Genomic DNA, 25259 nt, shown 5'->3' on the forward strand with positions numbered 1-25259 from the left:
CGTAGAACCTTTCCTAGGAAGAAGAACGTTTTACAGTCGGAGAGACACGGACAGACAACGAAGTAAACCTATAAAGGTTCCGTTTTTCCGATTGATGTGCTGAACTCTAAAAAGAGGAAACTTTTTCTGCCCAAGACAGGATATTCAGAAAGTAGTTGAGTGTACTATTTTCTTTGAGAGAAATGTAAACTTTGTTCTGTGTGTAAGCGTAGCCTTCCGCGGCCGTTGCCACAGTCAGTAAAAATGTTCTAGGTTCGAGGCCGCATTGTCATCTGCAAAATTCCGACGTTTCGGCGACTGTTGCAAGACGCCTTCCTCAGTGTGTATTTCTAACATCCTGAGGAAGACGCCTTACAACAGTCGCCGAGACGTCGGAATTTTACAGATGACCATGCGGCCTCAAACCCAGAAGAATTTTATTGACTTTGTTCTGTGTGTATTCGTATTTTATATGTTTCCGTGTTGTTTTTTCCAAGTCGAAGTTGTTAGATCAAGTTTTGTTACTAAGGCGAATCGATTCGATCAGTTAATCTCGCTGGCCCCTAAGCAAGCGTTGCGCATTACGATAAAGGAACAGATGTACTGAATATTTGCAATGTACATACCTAGACAATTCCCGCAAATCACAATTCACTTGTAGTGTTGGTAGCCATGTATGCAGAGCGACCTGTACTCATTAGCAAAGGAACTGTACGTGTGGGCTGGCCGCCAGTACAGTGTTCATAAACCGTTATCGAACATTTCACCACACGGCGAGACCTTGTCTCTGTGTCTAAGAGGACAACGCGGATAGTCTCTCTAAAGTACCCTCAGTGTGTAGGAAGCCAGGGGCGGTGACGTCTACGTACTGTCCTCCATCCACCCAAGTCCACTCTGGGTCGTGTGTGCAAGTTTGTGTGTGTGTGTGTGTGTGTGTGTCTGTGTTCGCCTACGCACCCGATACAGGGCAAGGACGGCCGCAAGTTGTACAGGTCAGATCCACGTTCCAGACAGCGGTGTCCGATTCGAATAGGCAGCTATGTGTACACCCCACGGTGCATGAGAGCAGTCCTAGTAACCACCCTACTGGAAATGTAAACATGTGTTCTAGACCAGAACGTACACCTAAATCTCGTCTTTAGCGGCTATTATCTACCAACGATCCGAAGGCATCCCATGACCCGACCGACAATTTCTTTCTCGTACATAGCGCCTAAGATGAGTCTTGGTGACAGTGTAATATTCGTATCCCTACTGCCCTTCGTCTCTTCAATGACTGGAATGAATACGATAATAAAGGATCCTGTATAGGACACTGATATTGACATCACGGACATTCTTTTATTTGTTCCTTTGTAATACAGTCTTGCGTGACTATTCATAGTAAAACGCAATATAGTGAGAGCAACGAAATACTGCCAACACTTTTCACGCCGAAATTCTAGATCGCTGGGCCGGCCGGTGTGGCGGAGCGGTTCTACGTTCTACAATCTGGAACTGCGCGACTGCTGTGGTCACAGGTTCGAATCCTGCCTCGGGCATGGATGTGTGTGATGTCCTTAAGTTAGTTAGGTTCAAGTAATTCTAAGTTCTAGGGGACTGATGACCTCAGAAGTTAAGTCCCATAGTGCTCAGAACCATTTGAACCATTTTTTTTCTAGATCGCTGGCTTGTTTCCGACGCTAGATATTATCTGACATTATGTCACGTATGTGCCATTGATAGCTAGTTTGACTCCGTGCGGGATAGTAAGCAATCAAAAATACAAAAATAAGCTCACATCTACATCCAAATGATTACTCTGCAAATCCCAGTTAAGTGCCTGGCAGAGTATTCATTGAATCATCTTTAAGCTACTTCTCTACCATTCCACTCTCGAACAGCGCAGGGGAAAAAAGAACACTTGAAATCTTTCCGTGCGAACTCTGACTTCTTTTATTTTATTATGATGATAAATTCTCCCAATGTAGGTGGGTGCCAACAAAATATTTTCAGACTCCGAGAAGAAAGGTGGTGATTGAAATGTCATGAGAAGGTCCTGCCACAGCGAGAAGCACCTTTCTTTTAATGACTACCACCGTAATGCGTATATCATATCCCTGGCATTCTCTCCACTACTTCGCGACGATACAAAACGAGTTGCCCCTTGGAACTTTTTCGATGTCCTCCATCAGTCCTATCTGATGGGGATCCTACATCGCTCAGCATTACTCCAGAAGAGGGTGGACAAGTTTAATGTAAGCAGTCTCTTTAGTAGGTCTGTTGCATTTTCTAAGTGTGTTGCCAGTACATCGGAGTCTTTAGTTTGCTTTATCCACGACATTATCTATGTGGTCGTTCCACTAAAAGTTATTCGTAATTGCAATCCCGAGGTATTCAGTTTAGTTTACAGCCTTTAGATTTGTGTGATTCATCGTGTAATCGAAATTTAGCTGATTCCTTTTGGTACTCATGTGGATGATTTCAAACTTTTCATTATGTAGAGTCAGTTGCCACGTTTCGTACAGTAGAGTCGTCTTGTCTAAATCATTTTGCAGTTCGTTTTGATCATCAAATAGTTGTATCAGGGAGACGCAATAGGGTACATAGCCCCTACAAACGCCAATTTCAAATATTCTTTCGTCAAGGAATGTATCCCCTTGACAGCAAATTTCATATCTGTGACTCTACAGTTGCCGCCAGGAACCATTTACCCGTAACGCCGTACCCTCCCGCTCCCCTCCTCCTCGCCCGTAGTAACTAACCCTGTTGGTGTCTCCATGATGCGTTTCAAACGTTGCCTGTCAGCTGAACGAAGATATATCTGTCACACTTGACACTTCACCTGACATCATGATTTCAATTTCAAACGTTCTAAGTCTCTCAACATGTGCTGATTACTTCCTTCTAGGCATTTTCAATGTTCAAATGGTTCAAATGGCTCTGAGCACTATGCGACTTAACTTCTGAGGTCATTACTCGCCTAGAACTTAGAACTAATTAAACCTAACTAACCTAAGGACATCACACACATCCATGCTCGAGGCAGGATTCGAACCTGCGACCGTAGCGGTCGCTCGGTTCCAGACTGTAGCGCCTAGAACCGCACGGCCACTCCAGCCGGCATCCTCAATGTAAGGAGCGTTGTTTACGTTATGGTTTCAGTCTATATCCGGGCTTCCAACAAGACAGTGAGTTCACTGTTGCACTCAACTACGAGAAATCATACATTGACTAGCTTGATGAAACTGGTCGTCGTAATAAGAATGTCGTGTGACTAGCGCCTCCCGTCGGGCAGAGCGTTCACCGGGTGCAAGTCTTTCGATTTGACACCACTTCGGCGACTTGCGCGTCGATGGGGATGAAATGATGATAATTAGGACAACATAACATACAGTCCCTGAACGGAGAAAAGCTCCGACCCAGCCGGGAATCGAATCCGGGACCTTAGGATTGACATTCTGTCGCGCTGACCACTCAGCTACCGGGGACGTACAATGAAACTGATATGTACTTAGCAATGTGAGGGAACAGACTGGAACAATTCGCTTCAGTCAGCAACTCGTGTGCTCCGGTTGAACTAAAACAGAAAAATGTAAAACAGTAAATTGTTGCAAAACGATAAACCTCATCGTCTGTTAAACAGAATGTACTAACTGACTAAAAGTAATTTTATGGCCCTGGATAAGATTTTGTTATGAATCGGTCCTCCACGAGCCCTCCACACACTAATAATACGTCAAGATATGGACTCTGCGAGGTGCTGGAATCGTTCCAGAGACATATTGATTCATCTATCTTGCACTGCAATAAGATCGAGTGAAATGACAAGCCACGCCATGAGCATGATTCCACTGGAGTGTTCATTAAGCCAACTGTGCGCAACCAAAGAGCGGTAACGTCACAGTGTCCTCTTGAAACATGAAATATCCATCAGAGTGCACAAAAGACGGATTCAATTTGTCTAAATGAATGTCTACATAACTTATACCTGTCATTGGTTCCTCCAGTAGGACAGGGGGGCCTATGTAGTACCATGTTAACACAGACCATTCCAGAGTCACCTCCTGTCTGACAAATAAGATTTACAACTTTTCATGACGTCGCCTTTCCGGCTTAAATTTTTTAAAATGTGACTTGTAAGTACTGCATCTCTTTCCAGTCAGAACACACTTAAGTTTATTAATGTCTTATATACCTATTATGTTTTAGAACAGTTTAATTCTGAAGACGACGTTCATAGTAGCGTCGAAACCTGGTCAATTTTGACTTAATATTTGTGACCGATGGCTTTTTGTTCTAATATAATTCTGACCCGGTCACTGAACCTTAGGAGCTATGTTCAAAGTTTTAAAAGTTTTTGGGGTTATTTTTAGAAACTGCTAATAAAATTTTGCCTTCAAATTCGTTAAAAGAAACTCTCATTAAGAATGATGTGTAGATGCTAATAGAATCTGTAGCATAGCGCAGCTCATTGCAGGTTAACATTTGAATATTCTGCATTCCTTAAAGTTCCTTCCTGCAGATTGTACACCACAGCTTCCGTATAGCTTATACTAGGCCACTTGTCATTTGAATAACTTATTACTTTCGAATAACGCCTCATTGAATCGAGCTGCAAATTTTAATGGCGGCCCATCACAGCAGCCTAGCGGTCACTGTTTCTAACTGTCACACAGAGGCTGCAAGTTCGATCTCCGTTGTTATCAAGAATATTTCGTTGATGTCAGAAGTGCTGTTATGTCCACTGAACCAACTGAAGAGTTACTTGGAAATGAGTTGCGCTCCGATTCTGAAAAATGCCATTAATGTGTGGGAGAGCGGCGTGTTGACTACATACCCCTGAAAACGATTGTATCACGCAAGCTGAAACATAAGTCATCTGGCAACGCGCGATCACTGAACTTGGTCGACTTTATGAATCGTGTAAGAAGTGACATACAAAGGGGAACCAAAATTGTCGAATTCTGGGCGAAATGTTGTTAGTAACGTGCGTTGAGTACTCCCTCATCGATCGTTATCTGCCAAGAAGCGCATCTTAGATTGAAACACTTCTTTTTGTAAATGTTATGTCAAGCGATTTGCACGTGCGGAAACAACAAAAAAACGTGCTATTAGATTCTGTCAAAAATCGTTACAGACGAGGGGACATGTTGTTACAAATATGACCAAGAAATCAAGCAATAGTCGCGTCAGTTTATTTTATAGTTTTCTATATTTCGTTTTTCATCGCTATTTGGCATTCATACCATGCAGCCAGTGTCATATTACATTAATAGCACATCTGATGATTACAAAGAATTTATCGTACTACATAGAGAGCACGCTCTAGCTGATAACAGATTATAGTACTAATGTCTGGAGGTGACGATCTCTTAGAAAGTTGATGATTATTTTGTAAGTATTCTGAAGTTTCTGTCGAGTGGGTAGTGGTGATGCTGGTGAGAAACTGGTGTTTTAGTTTGCTTAGCGCTTGCGTGAAATTGCTTGATGATCATTGCCGTAGCACTAACATAAAACGGATATCTATTTGAGTCACCCTCTAATGTTGAGTTTCACGAAAAGATTGGGGAGACTAACTGCTATGGAAACGACGGAAATGCATCGCAATGCATCAGTGGCGTCACGTATCTTCTGCCACATGCCCAATCCGTAAATCATATCCGAAGATAGACGGTAAGTAAGGCGTTCAATGAATTCGAAAGTAAAGTTCTATGTACTGACTTGGCAGAAAATCCTAAGAAATTTTGGTCCTATGTCAAAGCGGTAGGTGGATCAAAACAAAATGGCCAGACACTCTGTGACCAAAATGGTACTGAAACAGAGGATGACAGACCAAAGGCCGAAATACTAAATGTCTTCTTCCAAAGCTGTTTCACAGTAGTTCCTTGTCTAGACTGTCGCACAGATGACAAAATGGTAGATATAGAAATAGACGACAGAGGGATAGAGAAACAATTAAAATCGCTCAAAAAAGGAAAGGCCGCTGGACCTGATGGGATACCAGTTCGATTTTACACAGAGTATGCGAAGGAACTTACCCCCCTTCTTGCAGCGGTGTACCGTAGGTCTCTAGAAGAGCGAAGCGTTCCAAAGGATTGGAAAAGGGCACAGGTCATCCCCGGTTTCAAGAAGGGGCGTTGAACAGATGTGCAGAACTATAGACCTATATATCTAAAGTCGATCAGTTGTAGAATTTTGGAACAAGTATTATGTTCGAGTATAATGACTTTTCTGGAGACTATAAATCTGCTCTGTAGGAATCAGCATGGGTTTCGAAAAAGACGGTCGTGTGAAACCCAGTTCGCGCTATTCGTCCACGAGACTCAGAGGGCCATAGACACGGGATCACAGGTAGATGCCGTGTTTCTTGACTTCCGCAAGGCGTTTGACACAGTTCCTCACAGTCGTTTAATGAACAAAGTAAGAGCATACGGACTATCACACCAATTGTGTGATTGGATTGAGGAGTTCCTAGATAACAGAACGCAGGATGTCATTATCAACGGAGAGAAGTCTTCCGAAGTAAGAGTGATTTCAGGTGTGCCGCAGGGGAGTGTCATAGGACCGTTGCTATTCACAATATACATAAATGACCTGGCGGATGACATCGGAAGTTCACTGAGGCTTTTGCAGATAATGCTGTGGTGTATCGAGAGGTTGCAACAATGAAAAATTGTACTGAAATGCAGGAGGATCTACAGCGAATTGACGCATGGTGCACGGAATGGTAATTGAATCTCAATGCAGACAAGTGTAATGTGCTGCGAATACATAGAAAGATAGATCCCTTATCATTTAGCTACAAAATAGCAGGTCATCAACTGGAAGCAGTTAATTCCATAAATTATCTGGGAGTACGCATTAGGAGTGATTTAAAATGAAATGATCATATAAAGTTGATCGTCGGTAAAGCAGATACCAGACTGAGATTCATTGGAAGAATCCTAAGGAAATGCAATCCGAAAACAAAGGAAGTAGGTTACAGTACGCTTGTTCGCCCACTGCTTGAATACTGCTCAACAGTGTGGGATCCGTACCAGATAGGGTTGATAGAAGAGATAGAGAAGATCCAACGGAGAGCAGCGCGCTTCGTTACAGGATCATTTAGTAATCGCGAAAGCGTTACGGAGATGATAGACAAACTCCAGTGGAAGACTCTGCAGGAGAGATGCTCTGTAGCTTGGTACGGGCTTTTGTTAAAGTTTCGAGAACATACCTTCACCGAAGAGTCAAGCAGTATATTGCTCCTTCCTGCGTATATCTCGCGAAGAAACCATGAGGATAAAATCAGAGAGATTAGAGCCCACACAGAAGCATACCGACAATCCTTCTTCCCACGAACAATACGAGACTGAAATAGTAGGGAGAACTGATAGAGGTAATCAGGGTACCCTCCGCCACACACCGTCAGGTGGCTTGCGGAGTATGGATGTAGATGTAGACCAAGGCACAAGCAAGTTTCATTCATTTTTTCGGCACTTGGATAGTCTACTAAGTACCACAGTTAACTGTGTTTACACTTCCAAGAGCTAAAATGATAATGTGTGGTGTACAGCAGGAAAAAAACGGTGTGCAGTGTGATGTTCAAAGGATTTACTCCTCCCTCGTAATGTAACACTGTCGGTAGTTTGTGGCCAAAGACGGACACCGATTTCATTCCCATATCACTGATCAGATCTGCCTCCTTCCCATCCTCCACCATTTTCTAGTTACCTACAGTAAATTTGTACCTGAAAGAGAAGCGTGTTAGGGATACAGGAAACGCGACACAAAATTCGTTGGATGGCGTACACAGCATAATTGCGGGTGACCCTAAATACCGTTTCATCAATGGGCGAAACATTAGGAGACATGTGTTAGAACCGATGGACATGATTCTTAAGTATGTCCTCGGATTTTCGCAGCAGTTTATTCATGACGTGGCTCAAAAACTGAAAAAAATATTTTATGGTCAAATAAATTTTGTAGATATCCTGCGGAATACAAAATTTGTTACTTTCCACCCCCTTCCCTTCTCCCTCCTACCTCTGAACCTCCGTATTTTCGTGCCTTATAACCCCGTGCAAGGTGCCAAGCCGTTGTACCACTGAATGTTTAGCAAGTACCTCCGCTATCTGGAACCGAGTTTTCCGCGCTGACTCAGTCTTTGTCGAGATAAGAGAGTGTCTGATCTGACACCTAATGTGTAGCTCTCCGCCTCTCTGCAGCTCTGCTGATACCCCAGAGAGTTGGTTCAAATGGCTCTGAGCACTATAGGACTTAACATCTATGGTCATCAGTCCCCTAGATCTTAGAACTACTTAAACCTAACTAACCTAAGGACATCACACAACACCCAGTCCTCACAAGGCAGAGAAAATCCCTGCCCCCGCCGGGAATCGAACCCGGGAACTCGGGCGCGGGAAGCGAGAACGCTACCGCACGACCACGAGATGCGGACATACCCCAGAGAGATCGCCCTCCCTTGCGAAGGCGTAGAATCAGTTTTTCTCACTCCTAATGCTGCGCCTTTCGTTTCTCGCATTTCCACAAACAAACTCACAAACGAAACAAAGATCTCAACAGCAACGGATAACAGATACGGAAGAATTCTATGGGTTACCTTCAGCCTATAACCTCTCCCGTGGAGACTGTGTGTCAGTAAACACATTTGTCCGGGATAGGAAACATAAGAGGGGGAAATATCGTGAGTTTCAGACAGTTTCTTCCCGCCCTCTATAATGGTGTGCTAACGAAATAAGATACAAAGTACGAACTGATGTAATTTTATTAAACGTACAACAGCATCATTGTCTTAAGATCATCTGTGGTTTCTTCCGTGTGGAAAAATCAGTGGCTTGGTAGCAAGGAGGCAGATGGAAAAATGTTTCGCAACAAGACAGTATTGAACGGTGAAGTCTGAGCAACGGAGACAGCGGGCAGAACAAGTTTCCCGCCGGTCACGTCACAAAGCCTCGCCGAGGCCTACTTTCCTGCACGCAGAATGGGAATACAGGGGCTGTCGTTTCCTAGGAAACGCGACAGCTGCCAGTTGATCTCTTCACAGCTGCTAACTTGATCACGAATATTTCCAACATTATATCCACCATTATCCTGACAATTATAGAAGATAGTACCGTATAACATTTGGGGCTAGCTAGAAAACTTTCTATTTGGTACCATAGATTAACGTGCCATCTCAAACATACCCGTTGCTCGCTACTTTCATTGCCGATCGTCATTTTGGTAAAGCCTCTGGCACGCGGTTATCACTGGGCGGTAAGCCCTAGGTGTTTATTTACGCTGAAGAGCGCAACAAGTAATATGTACATTTCAAAACCTTGTTAGTAATGATTAAAAGATTAGCGTACATTTAGTATGTTCCTTAATTGTTGGAACCTACGTATTACTGACGAATAATCGTCTTATCTAATGGAAATCTCTTATCTTAGAAAATAGATTAAGGAAATTCAAACCTACGTTTCTAGCATTTGTAGACTTAGAGAAAGCTCTTGACAATGTTGACTGGAATATTCCCTTTCAAATTCTAAAGGTGGCAGGGGTAAAATACAGGGAGCGAAAGATATTTACAATTTGTACAGAAACCAGATGGCAGTTATAAGAGTCGAGGGGCATGAAAGGGCAGCAGTCGTTGGGAAGGGAGTGAGACAGGGTTGTAGCCTCTTCCCGATGTTATTCAATCTGTATATTGAGCAAGCAGTAAAGGAAACAAAAGAAAAATTCGGAGTAGGTATTAAAATCTATGGAGTAGAAATAAAAAGTTTGCGGTTCGCCGATGACATTGCAATTCTGTCAGAGACAGCAAAGGACTTGGAAGAGCAGTTGAACGGAATGGACAGTGTCTTAAAAGGAGGATATAAGATGAACATCAACAATAGCAAAACGAGGATAATGGAATGTAGTCGAATTAAGTAGGGTGATGCTGAGGGAATTGGATTAGGAAACGAGACACTTAAAGCAGTAAAGGAGTTTTGCTATTTGGGGAGCAAAAACACTGATGATGGTCGAAGTAGAGAGGATATAAAATGTAGACTGGCAATGGCAAGGGAAGCGTTTCTGAAGAAGAGAAATTTGTTAACATCGAGTATACATTTAAGTGTCAGGAACTCGCTTCTGAAAGTATTTGTATGGAGTGTAGCCATGTATGGAAGTGAAACATGGACGATAAATAGTTTGGACAAGAAGAGAATAGAAGCTTTCGAAATGTGGTGCTACAGAAGAATGCTGAAGATTAGATGGGTAGATCACATAACTTATGAGGAGCTACTGAACAGAATTGGGGAGAAGAGGATTTTGTGGCGCAACTTGAGAAGAAGAAGGGACCGGTTGGTAGGACATGTTCTGAGGCATCAAGGGATCACAAATTTAGCATTGGAGGGCACCGTGGAGGGTAAAAGTCGTAGAAGGAGACCAAGAGATGAATACACTAAGCAGATTCAGAAGGATGTAGGCTGCAGTAGGTACTGGGAGATGAAGAACCCTCACAGGATAGAGTAGCATGGAGAGCTGCATCAAACCAGTCTCAGGACTGAAGACCACAATAACAATGGAAATTACTCATGACCTTACACTTTGCAGTCAATATTAATATTTTCCGCCCGGCAGCTCCTGCGATTAGTTCCTATTGCTTCCACCGCTAAATTTTCGTCAAACGATCTATAAATATTTTTTTATCTAAGACATAAGCCGCTATTTATATGTCTCATTTTTATAAGCCTTGACGCAAACAAGCAGATAAATTTAGATCACCAACAAAATTAAACTATATTAAGACTGATCTACCTGTCTATAGGAAGCACGTTAAGAAACGATATTCAACTCTCTAAATACTCTTTGCCACTACAAATGCTGTCGTTAACGTATATAACGCCTCCTACGTTCCGTAGCCAAGTACGTGTGTCGCATGAGCTAATTTAAGAAAATGGTTCAAATGGTCTCTGAGCACTATGGGACTTAACATCTATGGTCATCAGTCCCCTAGAACTTAGAACTACTTAAACCTAACTACGCTAAGGACAACACACAACACCCAGCCATCACGAGGCAGAGAAAATCCTTGCCCCCGCCGGGCATGAGCTAATTCACGGAAGTAACAAGACGCATCTGAGAGTAACGAGGTGGAAATAGAAAAAAACTGACTCACCCCGAGTCCGACACGAATTGCAAATGGGAAAGGAAACGTACGAGTAATGGAGTGCATAAGCGAGTACCGAATAGTGACTTCAGATATCTGTGGCTGTTTAACGATGCTGCTGTGATGTACGGGAAGATGTCATCGTTGAGTGGCTGTAGGAGGACAGAAGATGGCTAAGTCAAAAAATTTCTACTGAGTGCGATGAATGCCAGATCGCTCTACATCTAGGAAAAGGTAAATTTATGCAGAGGAATAAGAAAAAGAATTCCGTACTGTTCGAATACATTTTTAGAAGTGTCCTGTCTGACACCGTCAAGTTGATTAAATATCTAGATGTGACGTTGTAAAGAGATATGAAATGGTCAAGGGCAGGCAAATGGTCGACTTCGGTTTATTGTGTGCATTTTAGGCAGGTGGTGCTAGATTTGTTACCGGTACGTTCGATCAACACGCAAGTATTACGGAGATGCTTCGTGAACTCAAATGTGAATCCCTGGAGGGAAGTCGTTCTTTTCGCGGGACATTGAGAAAATTTAAGGAACCTCCATTTGTAGATGACTGCAGAACGATTCTACTGCCGCCAACGTACATTTCACGTAAGATCTACGAAGATAGGAGAAATTAGGGCTAGTGCGGAGACATAAAGACAGTCGCCTCTATAACGCACCATACGGTAACTCCATACGGTAGCATGCGAAGTATGTATGTAGAATACCCACTTTTCATTACCGATTACATACAAAAACTCTCGTCACATCTGCATTTGTGGTATTTGAAACATACGACAATTTATGCAGTTCAACGTAAAATGTGTTTCGGTTTACGAAACTCTCACCTAGAGCTTAACTTCTCATTGAATATATCCTATAAGAAATCGATTTCAGTACGGCTGGAGTAGGGAATCAGCTACGCCATCCACTAAAGTGGGTCAAGGGGACCACAGAAAATGACAGATCTTAATTAGACCTGGGGCTCAAAAAGTAGTAGCCAACAACCTTAGCAGCCGCGTCGTCTGATAAGTTAGGACTGGAGGTACACCACGTGTGGTTGTCAAGGAGATGACTTTTGAAACTGCATGTGGTTATACCATCGCAGTCTCCATCGTAAATGCCAAATATTTAATGCTACGCCAGTTATGACACTAACTTGAAAAATGCTCGTCAACACCTGCTTCGTGACGATCAAACTAATCATGTATCCGCTCGCAACATTCGAAATGAATATGTGCCCCTGACCCACAAATGGTGCAAGACAGAGAAGTGCAACTCTGCACAAGATTTTGTGATAGGCTGGTATTTCTCGTATATTGGAACAGTAGGATTGAGGGAACTCAGACAGTCAGTTGTTCACGAGCGAGATAGTCCAGTGGATTGCAAGTGAGCGCTCAGACAGGCCACACATCGATGTCTTGTGTTCGGCTCCGTCTTAGGCGATCGTTCGATACAAAAACATCGATATGGATATAGACAGGTATTTTTGTATCGCACGATCGCTATAAGACGGGGCGTATCCTGTCTGGGCCCTCACTTGCAACGCACTTGATTATCCTGCCTGTGGACAACTGACAGCCTGGATTCCCTCCATCCAGCTGTTCCACTGTACGAGCACAACTAGTCTATCACAAACGAGGCCCAGCGTATCTTAATCACCCCAGGCGTCTTGGAACCATTCGACCAATATCCGCCATGGCACTCTGCCGCATCCGACTGGCCTGCGTATTTTGAACTCACAGTGTAATGTTCGTGCTTTAGTAACCTTCAAAGGTTCCGTACGTCACATCTGCACTTACAAGACACTGAAGATCAATTTGTGTTAATTCTTATGCATTTTTGTCCATCGTTGACCATAAAAATAAGTGTCTTAATTTGGTTTATAGAAACACTAACACTACCTTTTAGTAAGACTGGGAACGTACTCAATATGACATATGCAAGATGACCATTCTCCCAAAAACGGCATTCAGCAACACAAATGCAACATATTGGCAATAATATATTTTCCAATCGGCGTCTTTTAGACTACATACTAGCAACCATTACGGACTGCCTAAAAAGCCACCTGTAATTATTATTCTTTTTAACATATATCAATGTAAGTATTCAAATATACACAAAACCGTATTTATACTAAATTCGTCTATTTAGATCATACTGACTGCAGTACTTATCCATTTTCACAAAAGATCTGTAAATATCAACAAATTATGGTGCATGTCAATGTGACTAACAAAACAGTAATATTTCATGGTTTTCAGAACTTCATGAATTAAATTTTGTTTTTGAAAATCAAACACTGATAAATATGTAAGAGCTATAAGCTTCATTAAAATGATCTCTGCTGAGATCCCGGTACCATGTCTTCGATGTTGCTTGCTACTTGAGCAACCGACGATACAGTGACCGAAGAATTTTCTGATTACGTGAGTCAGCACACACAAACAGTTACGGTAGTACACGTAACACGTGCACGTGTATCAACACAGAACTCCGAACAGATGTTCGCTGTGATCACAGTATACAACGACTGCATGATTGTTAGTGAATCACGACTTGTGATGTAGCTAAGCAGGTTAGCCTCAAGGAGTTAGGCATTTTAACGGCAGCATCACAACACACATATTCGCTAGTAACATTTGTCGTAAATAAGGCATAACAATTGAGAAGAAGAATGCTGATGTCCATATATACAACACTAGAGGAAAAAAGACCTTTATTACCGTTATAAAAGCTAGCAGTGGCTCAGAAGGAGTTCTATTTTTCATTATTTATCCGATAACATAAAATGTTTGACAGGTAGCAAATCAAGTTTTAAGTGTAACCTAAAATCATTTCTGCTGGACAATTCCTTCTGCCCCATGGACGAATTTTTATTTAAAAACTGACAGCCGATATTTGAAAAAAAAAGAAAAAAGAGATATGCTGTTAAGAGTAGTTGTATGAATAGGGCTCAAAAACATGTTATTTAATGTTAACATTAATAACGTATACATATCCGGTAAACTGACTCGCTTTACATATTTTCAATAAAAAGAACTGTTCAAATGATCTATTGAACACATAAGTAACTAACTAGTTACTTCCTTAGCATATTTAACGCACATTGTCATTAGAAAGTTTTCTACTTTGTCAACATATACAGGAAATCCGTGGGGGGTGTATGGTGAAGAGGGGAGAATTTCGAAATGCTGAAAACTTTCGTGTAAGTCCTTCTATTATCACTGAATCGTCAGTAAAGCAAAAAAGTTAGAAACTGTAACTCTTTTTAGTTCTTTGTATTGTAACACCAATACTTTGAAATTTATTATTTTCAGTTTCTAGTTAATAGTGTTTTGCTTAAATTTTGTGTAAATTTTGTCAATATTTATATTAATTTATGGTTTTGTACCGAATACGATTTGCGAAACTATTAAATGGTGTATTGGTCCACTATAGGATCAATACGGTAGGAAAAGGTGGAGGGAAATTCCTCTGTGTTAAGGAGACCAAAGCGCGCCGATGGAAAAAGGTGGAGGGCACGCTAAGAGGGCGCCAAATGAGGACAAATCCAGTCAGTAGTCAGCCATCGTTGTGAGCTCATTCCTGCATGGATACGAGGCTAAAATCTACTTTGGGTATTATTTCATTCAGAACCAGCCAGATTAATTTCGTACCTTTAATATGAAGGTGGGATGGGTGTGTCACAGTAAGGTGTCTAATAAATACTACAGTTGAAAGCTGATTCACTACCTTCCTTATGGAACAGTTAATGAAGAGACTTACTGCTCTTTGAAATTTTAGGTTTAAATATTACAAACTTCTTGTCCATTAAAATGTATGTCCAATTAGGATTGGCGACCGTATTACTAGCTTGCTACAATTCTCAACTAAGTTTTGTGTACCGGTTCCCTAAAAGAAACTATTTGCAGTCTGCATTGTTTTTCACGCTGATCATCGTATTTTTTGGATACGAATAATTAACTCTGAATTCTATCGTCTGAATGAACCATTAACAACATGCTCATGGTCCAGATTTAGTAAAATGACAATACGATGACTTGTATAGAAATGGGTAGCAAACGGTTTAATGGTAGCCATCTTCAGTATCGTAGTTACAACAGTGCGGGCCAGATATTTCACACAGAGTGAAGAGTAACGGGTCGCAAATCATCAACATAGAGGCATCTCATAAACAATGGCCGCCTAGAAACCCTCCAGTATGTAGACTTTTCATTAGTCTTGTGTGGCTCAAATTAGTTCCTAATAAAAAGATCAGAAATTATGTGTAAAATTACAATACTTCATGTCTGGCTAATAAAAATGGTTAAGAAATCAATGTGTAAGGGTAAGCTTACATCACAAATATCTATGGAACAGCTAACAGATAGCACCACCACTAGTACAAATACAGATTTAAAAAATTTTTCAATTTGGCGCCTGTTGTTTACATCAGGTTTGCCATGTGTCAAGTACCTTCGATACAATTTTTGCTACCATTGATAAACAAACTACGTTATACGAAAATATCAGGTAAGGTGTGTAAGTCTATTGTAGACTTCTTAGGAAACACACACCATTGCATGCTTCAGAATTGAGAATTGTCGTCAAATGTGAATGCAGCATACCACGTGCCTAAGGGAAGTTTGATAAGGCCATTATGATACACGACATACATTGTAACAATGAGCATATCGTCAATAATGCCCTGTGGCAGTTCGTGGGTGACAGTAATGTACACAGAAATTGTCACAAATTTATTTCGGAGTACAGGATCAATTATAGGAGACCATGGTTGATAGAAAGGCTGACAGCTAATCAACAAAATAACGGAATGTAAGCTTTTGAAATGTGGTGCTACAGAAGAATGCTGCAGATCAGATGGGTAGATCACATAACTAATGAGGAAGTATTGGATAGGATTGGGGAGAAGAGAAGTTTGTGGCACAACTTGATCAGAAGAAGGGATCGGTTGGTAGGACATGTTCTGAGGCATCAAGGGATAACCAATTTAGTATAGGAGAGCAGCGTGGAGGGTAAAAATCGTAGAGGGAGACCAAGAGATGAATACACTAAGCAGATTCAGAAGGATGTAGGTTGCAGTAGGTACTAGGAGATGAAGAAACTTGCACAGGATAGAGTAGCATGGAGAGCTGCATCAAACCAGTCTCAGGACTGAAGATCACAACAACAACAACAACAACAAGATAATGTGTGCCAAAAGGAAGGAGGCTGCACTCCGCTATCGCCGACCTTTCGCAACCGTCGTACCTGCATGTGGAACGGTCGCGTTAATTCAGTAGAGGGTTACGCAGAAGGGACACATATTCCTTGGAAGAATATCGAAGAACTGCGTTTCATTCATGAAATCCTCGTCCAATAGTTTCCTGAGTACTGATTCTTAATGTGCGGGTTACATCACTGATTCGATAAAGAGAGACAGAAAATTCAAACAAGAGCTGAGCACTTAGTCAAAGGTTTGTTTGGACAGCGCGACAGTATCACAGAAATGTACAACAATATCCAATAGATTACTGTCGGAACGAGCCCAGGAATTTCCAAATGAGACAGGAACTACTTTACGTCTTCCCACAAATATTCCGTGGGATGACAACGGGGATATATATATTAGTGCTTACACGACTTTCTGTCATGGCCAGAGGATGGAAGAAAGCATCAGGTCCAGCTGTCTAGGCCAAATTGCGTCACAAAAGCGCCTTACATTTCCAAGAAACTTTCGCTGCAACTTTCAGGAACGGGGTACATTAAGACGATAACATTTAGCGCCTACTATTACGTTCGGGCACTCATAACTCGCAAGATACTTAACGCGGTTTTTGAAATTTTCACAGTATAAGGAATATTTCATGAGGTTTCGGGGTCGGAGCCAGAAGACGTCAACATTTTGACATGATATTTCAGCTTACAATCATTCAGCCATTTGTGTGTGTGTGTGTGCGTGAGAGAGAGGGAGAGGGAGAGAAGGAGAGAGAGAGAGATAGATAGAGAGAGAGACGAAATACCGTGGCACAATGTGGGCGTCATCCGGCTGCAAGCGCGAAATCTCATGGAAGATACTTCAAGTTATTTGAAGTCTCTATCATGTCCTGATGCATAAAGATTCTCCTCAAAATGCTGAATCCTTTCATATTTATAAAGGAAACAGACGTGACATATCAAGCGTGTCCACACACCTTTGCAGATTGTCTCTCTACCCACGCCGCCCCCCCCCCCCCCTCTCTCTCTCTCTGTCTCACAAACACGCAAGCACACGTACACGTAACACGCAAATGCACGTCTTGCAGTAACTGTTCTGTAGAATTGCTTAAGCTACAGCAGTGCTCGTGTTGCATTGAGTGAGCGTTGCACTAAAAGAGCGTCAGCGCAACCGCTAAACGCTGTATTTGTAATCGGGACAACCGCAGTCTGAACTGTCATATGACCAACTGTCTCTGCGCTCTCCGCGGTGTTCCAGTTCCCTCTCACTCCAGCTACGCCCGACAGCATTCTTTACCACTCTCAGCTGACACCAAGTATTCTGTTGCAGGTCCTCCACTATCATCCGTACTTCACAGACAAACTAACTGAATCATGACTTGGGTATCCAGAATGAGATTTTCACTCTGCAGCGGTGTGTGCGCTGAAATGAATCTTTCTGGCAGATTATAACTGTGTGCCGGACCGAGACTCGAACTCGGGACCTTTGCATTTCGCGGGCAAGTGCTCTACCAACTGAGCTACCCAAGCACGACTCACGCCCCGTCCTCACAGCCTCTGCAGGCAGCCGGCACGGTAGCTCAGCGTGTTCGGTCAGAGGGTTAGCGAAAGGCAAAGGTCCCCAGTTCGAGTCTCGGTCCCGGTCCGGCACACAGTTTTAATCTGCCAGAAAGTTTCATGACTTGGGTAAGTATTCGCAAAGTTTATCATCACTCTGGTACGCATAGTGATCATGCACGCTATAGTAGTCGAGGATTATTTACGTTTCCATACCTGTAATTCACCATTGTCAGTTGATCATAGTAGTGTAGTAGTGCTGTAGCGGTTGTGTGAAACACTGGTTGCAATAGGCTACTCAGTAATTTACCTGAAACCAAAATGGGAGATACCAATGGACAATGGGGCGGTGTGAACAGTGCTTTTTTTCTGCGAAATCAGCGGACTAGTAACAAGTATGTGACAGTACTGGAAACTATTTCGGCATGGTCAGGCACAAATTCGTGTGCTTGCACACGAGTTGGCAATGAAAACAATGGGAGTGTTGTGATTCCGCCACTGAGAGTAGAATGCGACACTGCGTAAAATCGACCTGCTCAGCGTAGTTCTGAAGTCAGCATTCGCTCTATCTCTTTCGGCTAATGTTTCCTCCCACGCACACTTTACCTTCTAGTTGTAACACGATCATCCGCTTGAAGTCAGACTACTGAAGCACGCTAACGTTTGTCATCGACGGATGACAAGTATATGATGACATCGCCGAATCACTGTTTCTATAATTTCTGTTTGAAAATTCTTTTATTGCAGATCATGGCTCGAAAAAACTGGGATAATCATCGTTTTAGTGTATTTGATCATCCCTTCAACAAGTAACGCAAGGAAACATCGAGAGAGCAATTCGCCTTATCTCGGAACGTACCTCTCTACTTCTGGAATCCTTTTTTCCTCTCGTGTGTGAATGGCACGCGCAAACAAGGCTTCTCAACATAGATTTGTTCAAATATTTGCTTTCTTATATTGCAGTTAATTCGGGACTCCGTGATAGGTACATAAATATTTAGTTCAGTTACCTGAACAGATTCCAGGAAAGTGGAGGATGCACGCCATATGATGTAAAGTGTGTCTCATTCAGGACGAACACTCTTGTGGACTTTAGGTGAAACCGCTCAAAAAAATCCATACGTATATCCTCTCTCAGTGGCATTCCATGGAACAGTCGAGAAAAACAGAAGTACTAAATTGTTTAACCATTTTTCTTATTAAAATGCGTTGTGAGATATTAGGTACATTTATAATTCTGTGATGAAGGATATACGTGAAGCTTTCTCACAATCTAGAAAAATAATTTTAAAAAATCTGTTAGCATCCTGAGTATTTACACAGAAAACTGACGAACGGTGGTTTGGTACAGATTAAATTGAAATTACAGTCTTATAAAAATCAGGTCATTATCGAAGAAATCTAATAAGTGAATAATTCCTAACTACTTATCGAAAATTGTCACATTGACTGCGAGGTGAACGTAACGTGTGTATTTTATTTTACCTGACTCGCATGCTAAACACGTTAAGCGACAATACACACACACACAATCAGTAAAGTGACCCTTTTCAAAATGAACAATCAGTTTCAAAATTACGTGGTGCCACAAAGAGTTAAAAATTTTTTACTACTGAAATTATCGTAGTTATTTGATGACGTGCTGGTAAACTTAATCTCCAACTAACCATCTGCCTGCAGGGCACACAGATAAACGTCAGAAAAACCAAACTGTATGAGTCACATTGCAGCACCTATTTTCTGACGTATTCAACTGCATCATGGGGTAGCAGAAACCGTCTACAAATAACTGCTTGGTTTCCATCTTATGGTTACACGGACCACGAGACGTTTCATGAAAAGAATCGCATGTACTGGTGCAGGCGTCTCTGTGCACGTTATATAAATGTAACGTAGATCGTCTTTACTAAGATTCCGCCCCTGGAGAGTTTATCATTTGACAACTAACCTCCAAACAGGGGGGAATATGACGCTGCTGAACTTGATCGTTAAACGCAAGACACGTTTGATTGCAGCTCACGATGACGTTCACTGATTAAAAGAACCAACTGAATTATGGGTGGCGATCTATTATCACAATAGTAGCTCAATTGTTTCAGGACACACTTCTAATTTTAGTCATCCATCATATCGCATGCATTAGGTCATTGCCTAGTTAAACAAGCCTGATGCACAAACAAACTTAACGATGTTGTTGCTGCTTTACTACTTGCTTTGCTCCACAAGAACAAGCTTGTAACTGCAAAATAGGAACTAAGTCGCCTGTGATTTGTTGGGAGAAGGCTAGCATGGAGTGGCATATCTGTTTACGAAAGTATCGGTCCAGCAATAGTAGTATTTGGCATTGATTCAGAACAGAGATATCTCTACATGTGAAGCGGTAGAAATCTCTCTTCTCATAGTAGACACCACTGCATCGCACCTGCGATGAAAGGAAGTCCATCAGTGACACTGGATATAAGGGTCCGAATCTTCCTGAGTGGGATTAAAGTCTATTCGCTGGTACGCGACAAGTTTTCATTTGTTGTGGGTCTGTAGAACCGTACGATTTTCAATGTTTTCATACAGTGGTTGAATCAAAAATGTCTTCGTCACTGTGAGCCCATCTTCTTCAGTAGCCCGTGCAGCACTACGTGGTTTTACGTTGCATGCGATGTAGGATGCAATTTTCAATACTGGACTGTGAGCGATACAGAGAACTTAAAATACGCAGGGAATTATGACACTTCTCGCGATTGAAACAAAGAATTTTGCATTTGCAACGACAGGCGAAAGAATGAACAAAGGTTGCGTGCGAAAATTTCTTTCTAACGAACACAAGCCTGACAGAATGGGTTCGGCTTTCAATTTTCCGCTAAGGTATGCCGACGGAGATGGATTTCGTGTAAGAACGTGGAGATAAAATTGTAGTCTACCGAGTGGGCTCACATCGGCTCAGCGCGGATGTTTCTTTTGTTGCAGGAAAGGCTTACTGCCCGTTCGGTTTCTGGAATCAAGCACGACAAATATTTTGGCAGCGTGCAGAAAAATAAGAACTGAAGAGCAATTAAAAACAAACGACACTGTTGTGCACATCTCCACGATAATTTGAGAGAGTTTGACAAGGTTGAAATACCAGCTATTTCACCATCCTACCTAACGATTTGATATGTTCGCCAGTGATTACCACCTCTTCCCCAACAGGAAAAGAATAACTATCGCCACAGGCTTTTGCAAACTAAATGTAGCCATCCAACGTGCTTGAAGGCACTTGCGGCAGAGGTTAAAGTCGATGGTATACAATAGATTGTCCACCAATAAGTGAAGCATTTCATTTTACCCTGAAAAGTAGCTTAAGGTTGTAGCTTTAGTAGTGCTATTTCAGTATCATACTGAGTAACTACCAGAAGCTGTTGTGATGAATATTTATTTCCAGACTAGTAGTCCTGGTCAAGAGCCAGCTTCCATTCGCCTAGAAGACCTACGATATTTGTATGGAAACACATATTCGTTACAACTTTCTACATCCGCGTCTGTTCTCAACGAACATCTTCGAAGTGGCGGAACGTACAACGCATTGTACCGTGTAACCCGGTTTGGTCCGTTCTATTCGCGTACGGAGCGCAAGAACGAGGATTGCTTAAACGCCACTACACGTGCTGTAACTAGTTTAATCTTGTCTTCGCAGCCCGCACGCGTGGCGTATGTAGAAAATCGCAGAATATTACTAAATTACTCACATAACAGTGCTTCTTGACACTTTGTAAGTCGGCTTTCGCGTCATATTTGGCGTCTGTCAAAAGCGGATGGAAGATCAGATTTTTCAGCTTGTCCGTGATACTTTTTAAAACATATCTGTAACTACTCGTGCAGCCCTTCTTAGTAAGTTCAATGTCCCCTATTAAAGGTATTTAGTACAAGTCCCACACACCTGATAAATATTCTAAGAATGGTCACACAAATGCGTTGTAAGCTGCCTCCTTCGTACATTGATGCATGTTCCCTGTATCCTGTCAACGAACTGAAGTCTACCACCCGCTTTATCTACGGCCGCGGTGGCCGTGCGGTTCTGGCGCTGCAGTCCGGAACCGCGGGACTGCTGCGGTCGCAGGTTCGAATCCTGCCTCGGGCATGGGTGTGTGTGATGTCCTTAGGTTAGTTAGGTTTAAGTAGTTCTAAGTTCTAGGGGACTTATGACCTAAGATGTTGAGTCCCATAGTGCTCAGAGCCATTTGAATCGCTTTATCTACAACTGATGCTATTTCATCACTCCATGTCATATCTCTACAAAATGTTACGGCGCGGTATTTGCATGAGTCGACTGATTCTAACTGTGGATCGTTGATTCTGTAGCCAAAACACACTACATATAAATTTGCAAAGTGCACAATTTTACAATTCTGAAAATTTAAAGCAAGTTACCAGTTTCCACAACTTATAAAGATCTGACTGAATGTTTGTACGGCTGCATTCATGCAGTACTTCATTATAGGCAACTGCATGATCTGCAGAATGTACAATGTTACTATTAATAAGTTACTGTCTGCCAGGTCATTAATACGCACTGAGGTGACGAAAGTCGTGGTTTAGTGATATGCACATGTAAAGATCGCGGTATTATCACGTGCACAGAGTATAAAAAGGGTAGTGCATTGGCGAAGCTCTCGTTTGTACTGAGGTTATTCATGTGTAAAGGTTCCCGACTTGATTACGGGCGCACGACGGGAATTAACACACTTTGAACGCGGCGTCATACTTGGACCTAGACGCTTGGGACATTCCATTTCGGAAATCGTTAGGGAATTCAGTATTCTGGGATCCACGGTGATGAGAGTGTGCCGAGAATACCAAATGTCAGGCATTATGTCTCACCATGGACAACGGAGTGACCGACGGCCTTCACTTAACGACCGAGAGCAGCGGCATTTGCGTAATCAGTGGTAACACGCAAGCAACGCTGCGTGAAACAACCGCAGAAATCAACGTCGGACGTACGACATACGGCACCCGTTAGGACAGTGAGGCGAAATTTTGCGTCAATGTGCTATAGCAGCACACGACCGACCCTAGTGCCTTTGCTAACAGCACGACATTGCCTGCAGCGCCTCTGTCGCGCTCGTGACCATATCGGTTCGACCCTAGACTACTGAAAAACCGTGACCTGCTCAGATGAGTGCCGATTTCAGTTGGTAGCAGTTGACAGCAGGGTTCGAGTGTGGCGCAGACCGCACGAAGGCATGGACCCAAGTTGTCAACAAGGCATTGTGCAAGTTGGTGATGGCTCCGTAATGGTGTGGGCTGTGTTTACATACAATGAACTGGGTCCGCTGGTCCATCGGCTACTTGGGGACCATTTGTAGCCATTCATGGACTTAATGCTCCCAAACAACCTCGGAATTTTCATGCATGACAACACGCCATATGACCGGGCCACAACTTTCTGCGATTGGTTTGAAATTGTAGACAATTCGAGAGAATGATTTGGTCACCCCGATCGCCCGCCATGAATCCCATCGAACATTTATGAGACGTAACCGAGAGGTCAGTCCGTGCAGAATATCCTACACCGGCCACACTTTCGCAATTATGGACGGCTATAGAGTCAGCGTACAGTGGATATACCAGTTCCCGCGCGATCACCGAAGTTAAGCGCTGTCGGGCGTGGTCGGCACTTGGGTGGATGACCATCCAGGCTGCCATGCGCTGTTGCCATTTTTCGGGGTGCACTCAGCCTCGTGGTGCCAATTGAGGAGCTACTCGACCGAATAGTAGTGTCTTCGGTCAAGGATACCATCATAACGACCGGAAGAGCGGTGTACAGACCCCACGCCCCTCCTGTCCGCATCAAAAAATGGTTCAAATGGCTCTGAGCACTATGCAACTTAACGTCTGGGGTCATCAGTCGCCTAGAACGTAGAACTAATTAAACCTAACCAACCTAAGGACATCACACACATCCATGCCCGAGGTATCCGCATCCTCCACTGGGGATGACACGGCGGTCGGATGGTTCCGGTAGGCCACTCGTGGCCTGAAGACGGAGTGCTTTATAGAAGCACCATGGTTCAACATTTCCGCAGGGGACTTTCAAATATTTGTTCAGTCCATTGCTGCATTACGTCGGGCGAAAGGCAGTTCGATAGCATGTTAGGAGGTATCCCGTGACTTCTGTCACCTCAGTTTATAATACGAACAGCAAGCATCTTTGGGGCACTACTTCTGTGGATAACGCTCCAGCCACTGTGTGTTCCCTACCAACAAATTCATAATCCAGTCACAGATTTTTGTTCATATTTTGTACGATCGTCTTGAGATCCACTGAAGTTGTGTACACGAAAGTAATTCATTATGTTAGTGAGTGATTAATTAGTAAATGGAAGTAATTCTGCGAACAGCCGACGCAATTTCTCCGTGTAATGGCGCAACTGAGCATAAAGTTCCAGTAGCCCGCACTGCGACTTTGGGCACAGTGAGCGAGACGGGTAAGAGAAGGCGAGCGGAGCGGCTGGCTGTGTGTGGGGTACTCGCCTGGGTCCATGGAGATGGCGGCGGCGGCGCCGGCGGCCGCGAGGAGCAGCAGCGGCAGCAGCGGGGAAGCTGGCAGCGCGACCATCCTGCAGGCACTGCCGGCCCGCCGCCGCGCCGCCTTCTTATAGCCTCGCCTCTCCTCCCGGAGGCTGCGGCCGCCGCCGCGGCGCGACACGGGAGGGCGCCCAACGCGACGGGCACGGCCCGCCATTTATTGACGGCGCCGATCGAATCAGGGCCGGCCGAATCATCGCTGCACACTTGTTACAACCTGCAGTGTGTCTGCGCCTGTGGCATTCCTCTATATCGCTCGTGAACAAAATAATTTCAATTTTTAAGCAGCGCCTCGAGCTTCCGATGGCTGTCTCCGCCATCTTCGTCGGTAGCGGAGATAGCAAAGGAAAGCTCGAGAACTTCATTCTAATTGACGCGGCTCGAAAACTAGTCATGTTATTCATACATACCGCCAAGAAAGACACCGAAGACGTATGTCATCATTTTTGGAAACTACACTACTGGTCATTAAAATTGCTACACCACGAAGATGTGCTACAGACGCGAAATTTAACCGACAAGAAGAAGATGCTGTGATATGCAACTGATTAGCTTTTCAGACCAGTCACTCAAGGTTGCCGACGGTGGTGGCACCTACAAGTAGCTGACATGAGGGAAGTTTCCAACCAATTTCTCATACACAAACAGTAGTTGAACTGCGTTGCTTGGTGAGACGTTGTTGTCATGCCTCGTGTAAGGAGGAGAAATGCGTACCATCACGTTTCCGATATTGATAAAGATCGGATTGTAGCCTATCGCGATTGCGGTTTATCATATCGCGACTACTGCTCGCGTTGGCCAAGATCCAATGACTGTTAGCCGGCCGCGGTGGTCTAGCGGTTCTAGGCGCTCAGTCC

At 43.2% G+C, this 25259-nt stretch overlaps 1 protein-coding gene across 1 annotated transcript in view; it reads right to left on the minus strand.

The window, feature by feature from the left end:
* LOC126272081 (cartilage oligomeric matrix protein) overlaps positions 1-24540 on the minus strand; it is a 388004-nt gene extending 363464 nt beyond the window's left edge. The window contains exon 1 of the mRNA XM_049974643.1: positions 24349-24540. Coding sequence (XP_049830600.1) covers positions 24349-24433 — 85 coding nt within the window. The 5' untranslated portion in view covers positions 24434-24540. The remainder of the gene's footprint in view (positions 1-24348) is intronic.
* Between the last annotated feature and the right edge of the window lie 719 nt (positions 24541-25259).

The sequence above is a fragment of the Schistocerca gregaria genome, chromosome 5 (assembly GCF_023897955.1).
Source record: "Schistocerca gregaria isolate iqSchGreg1 chromosome 5, iqSchGreg1.2, whole genome shotgun sequence".
NCBI lineage: Eukaryota > Metazoa > Arthropoda > Insecta > Orthoptera > Acrididae > Schistocerca > Schistocerca gregaria.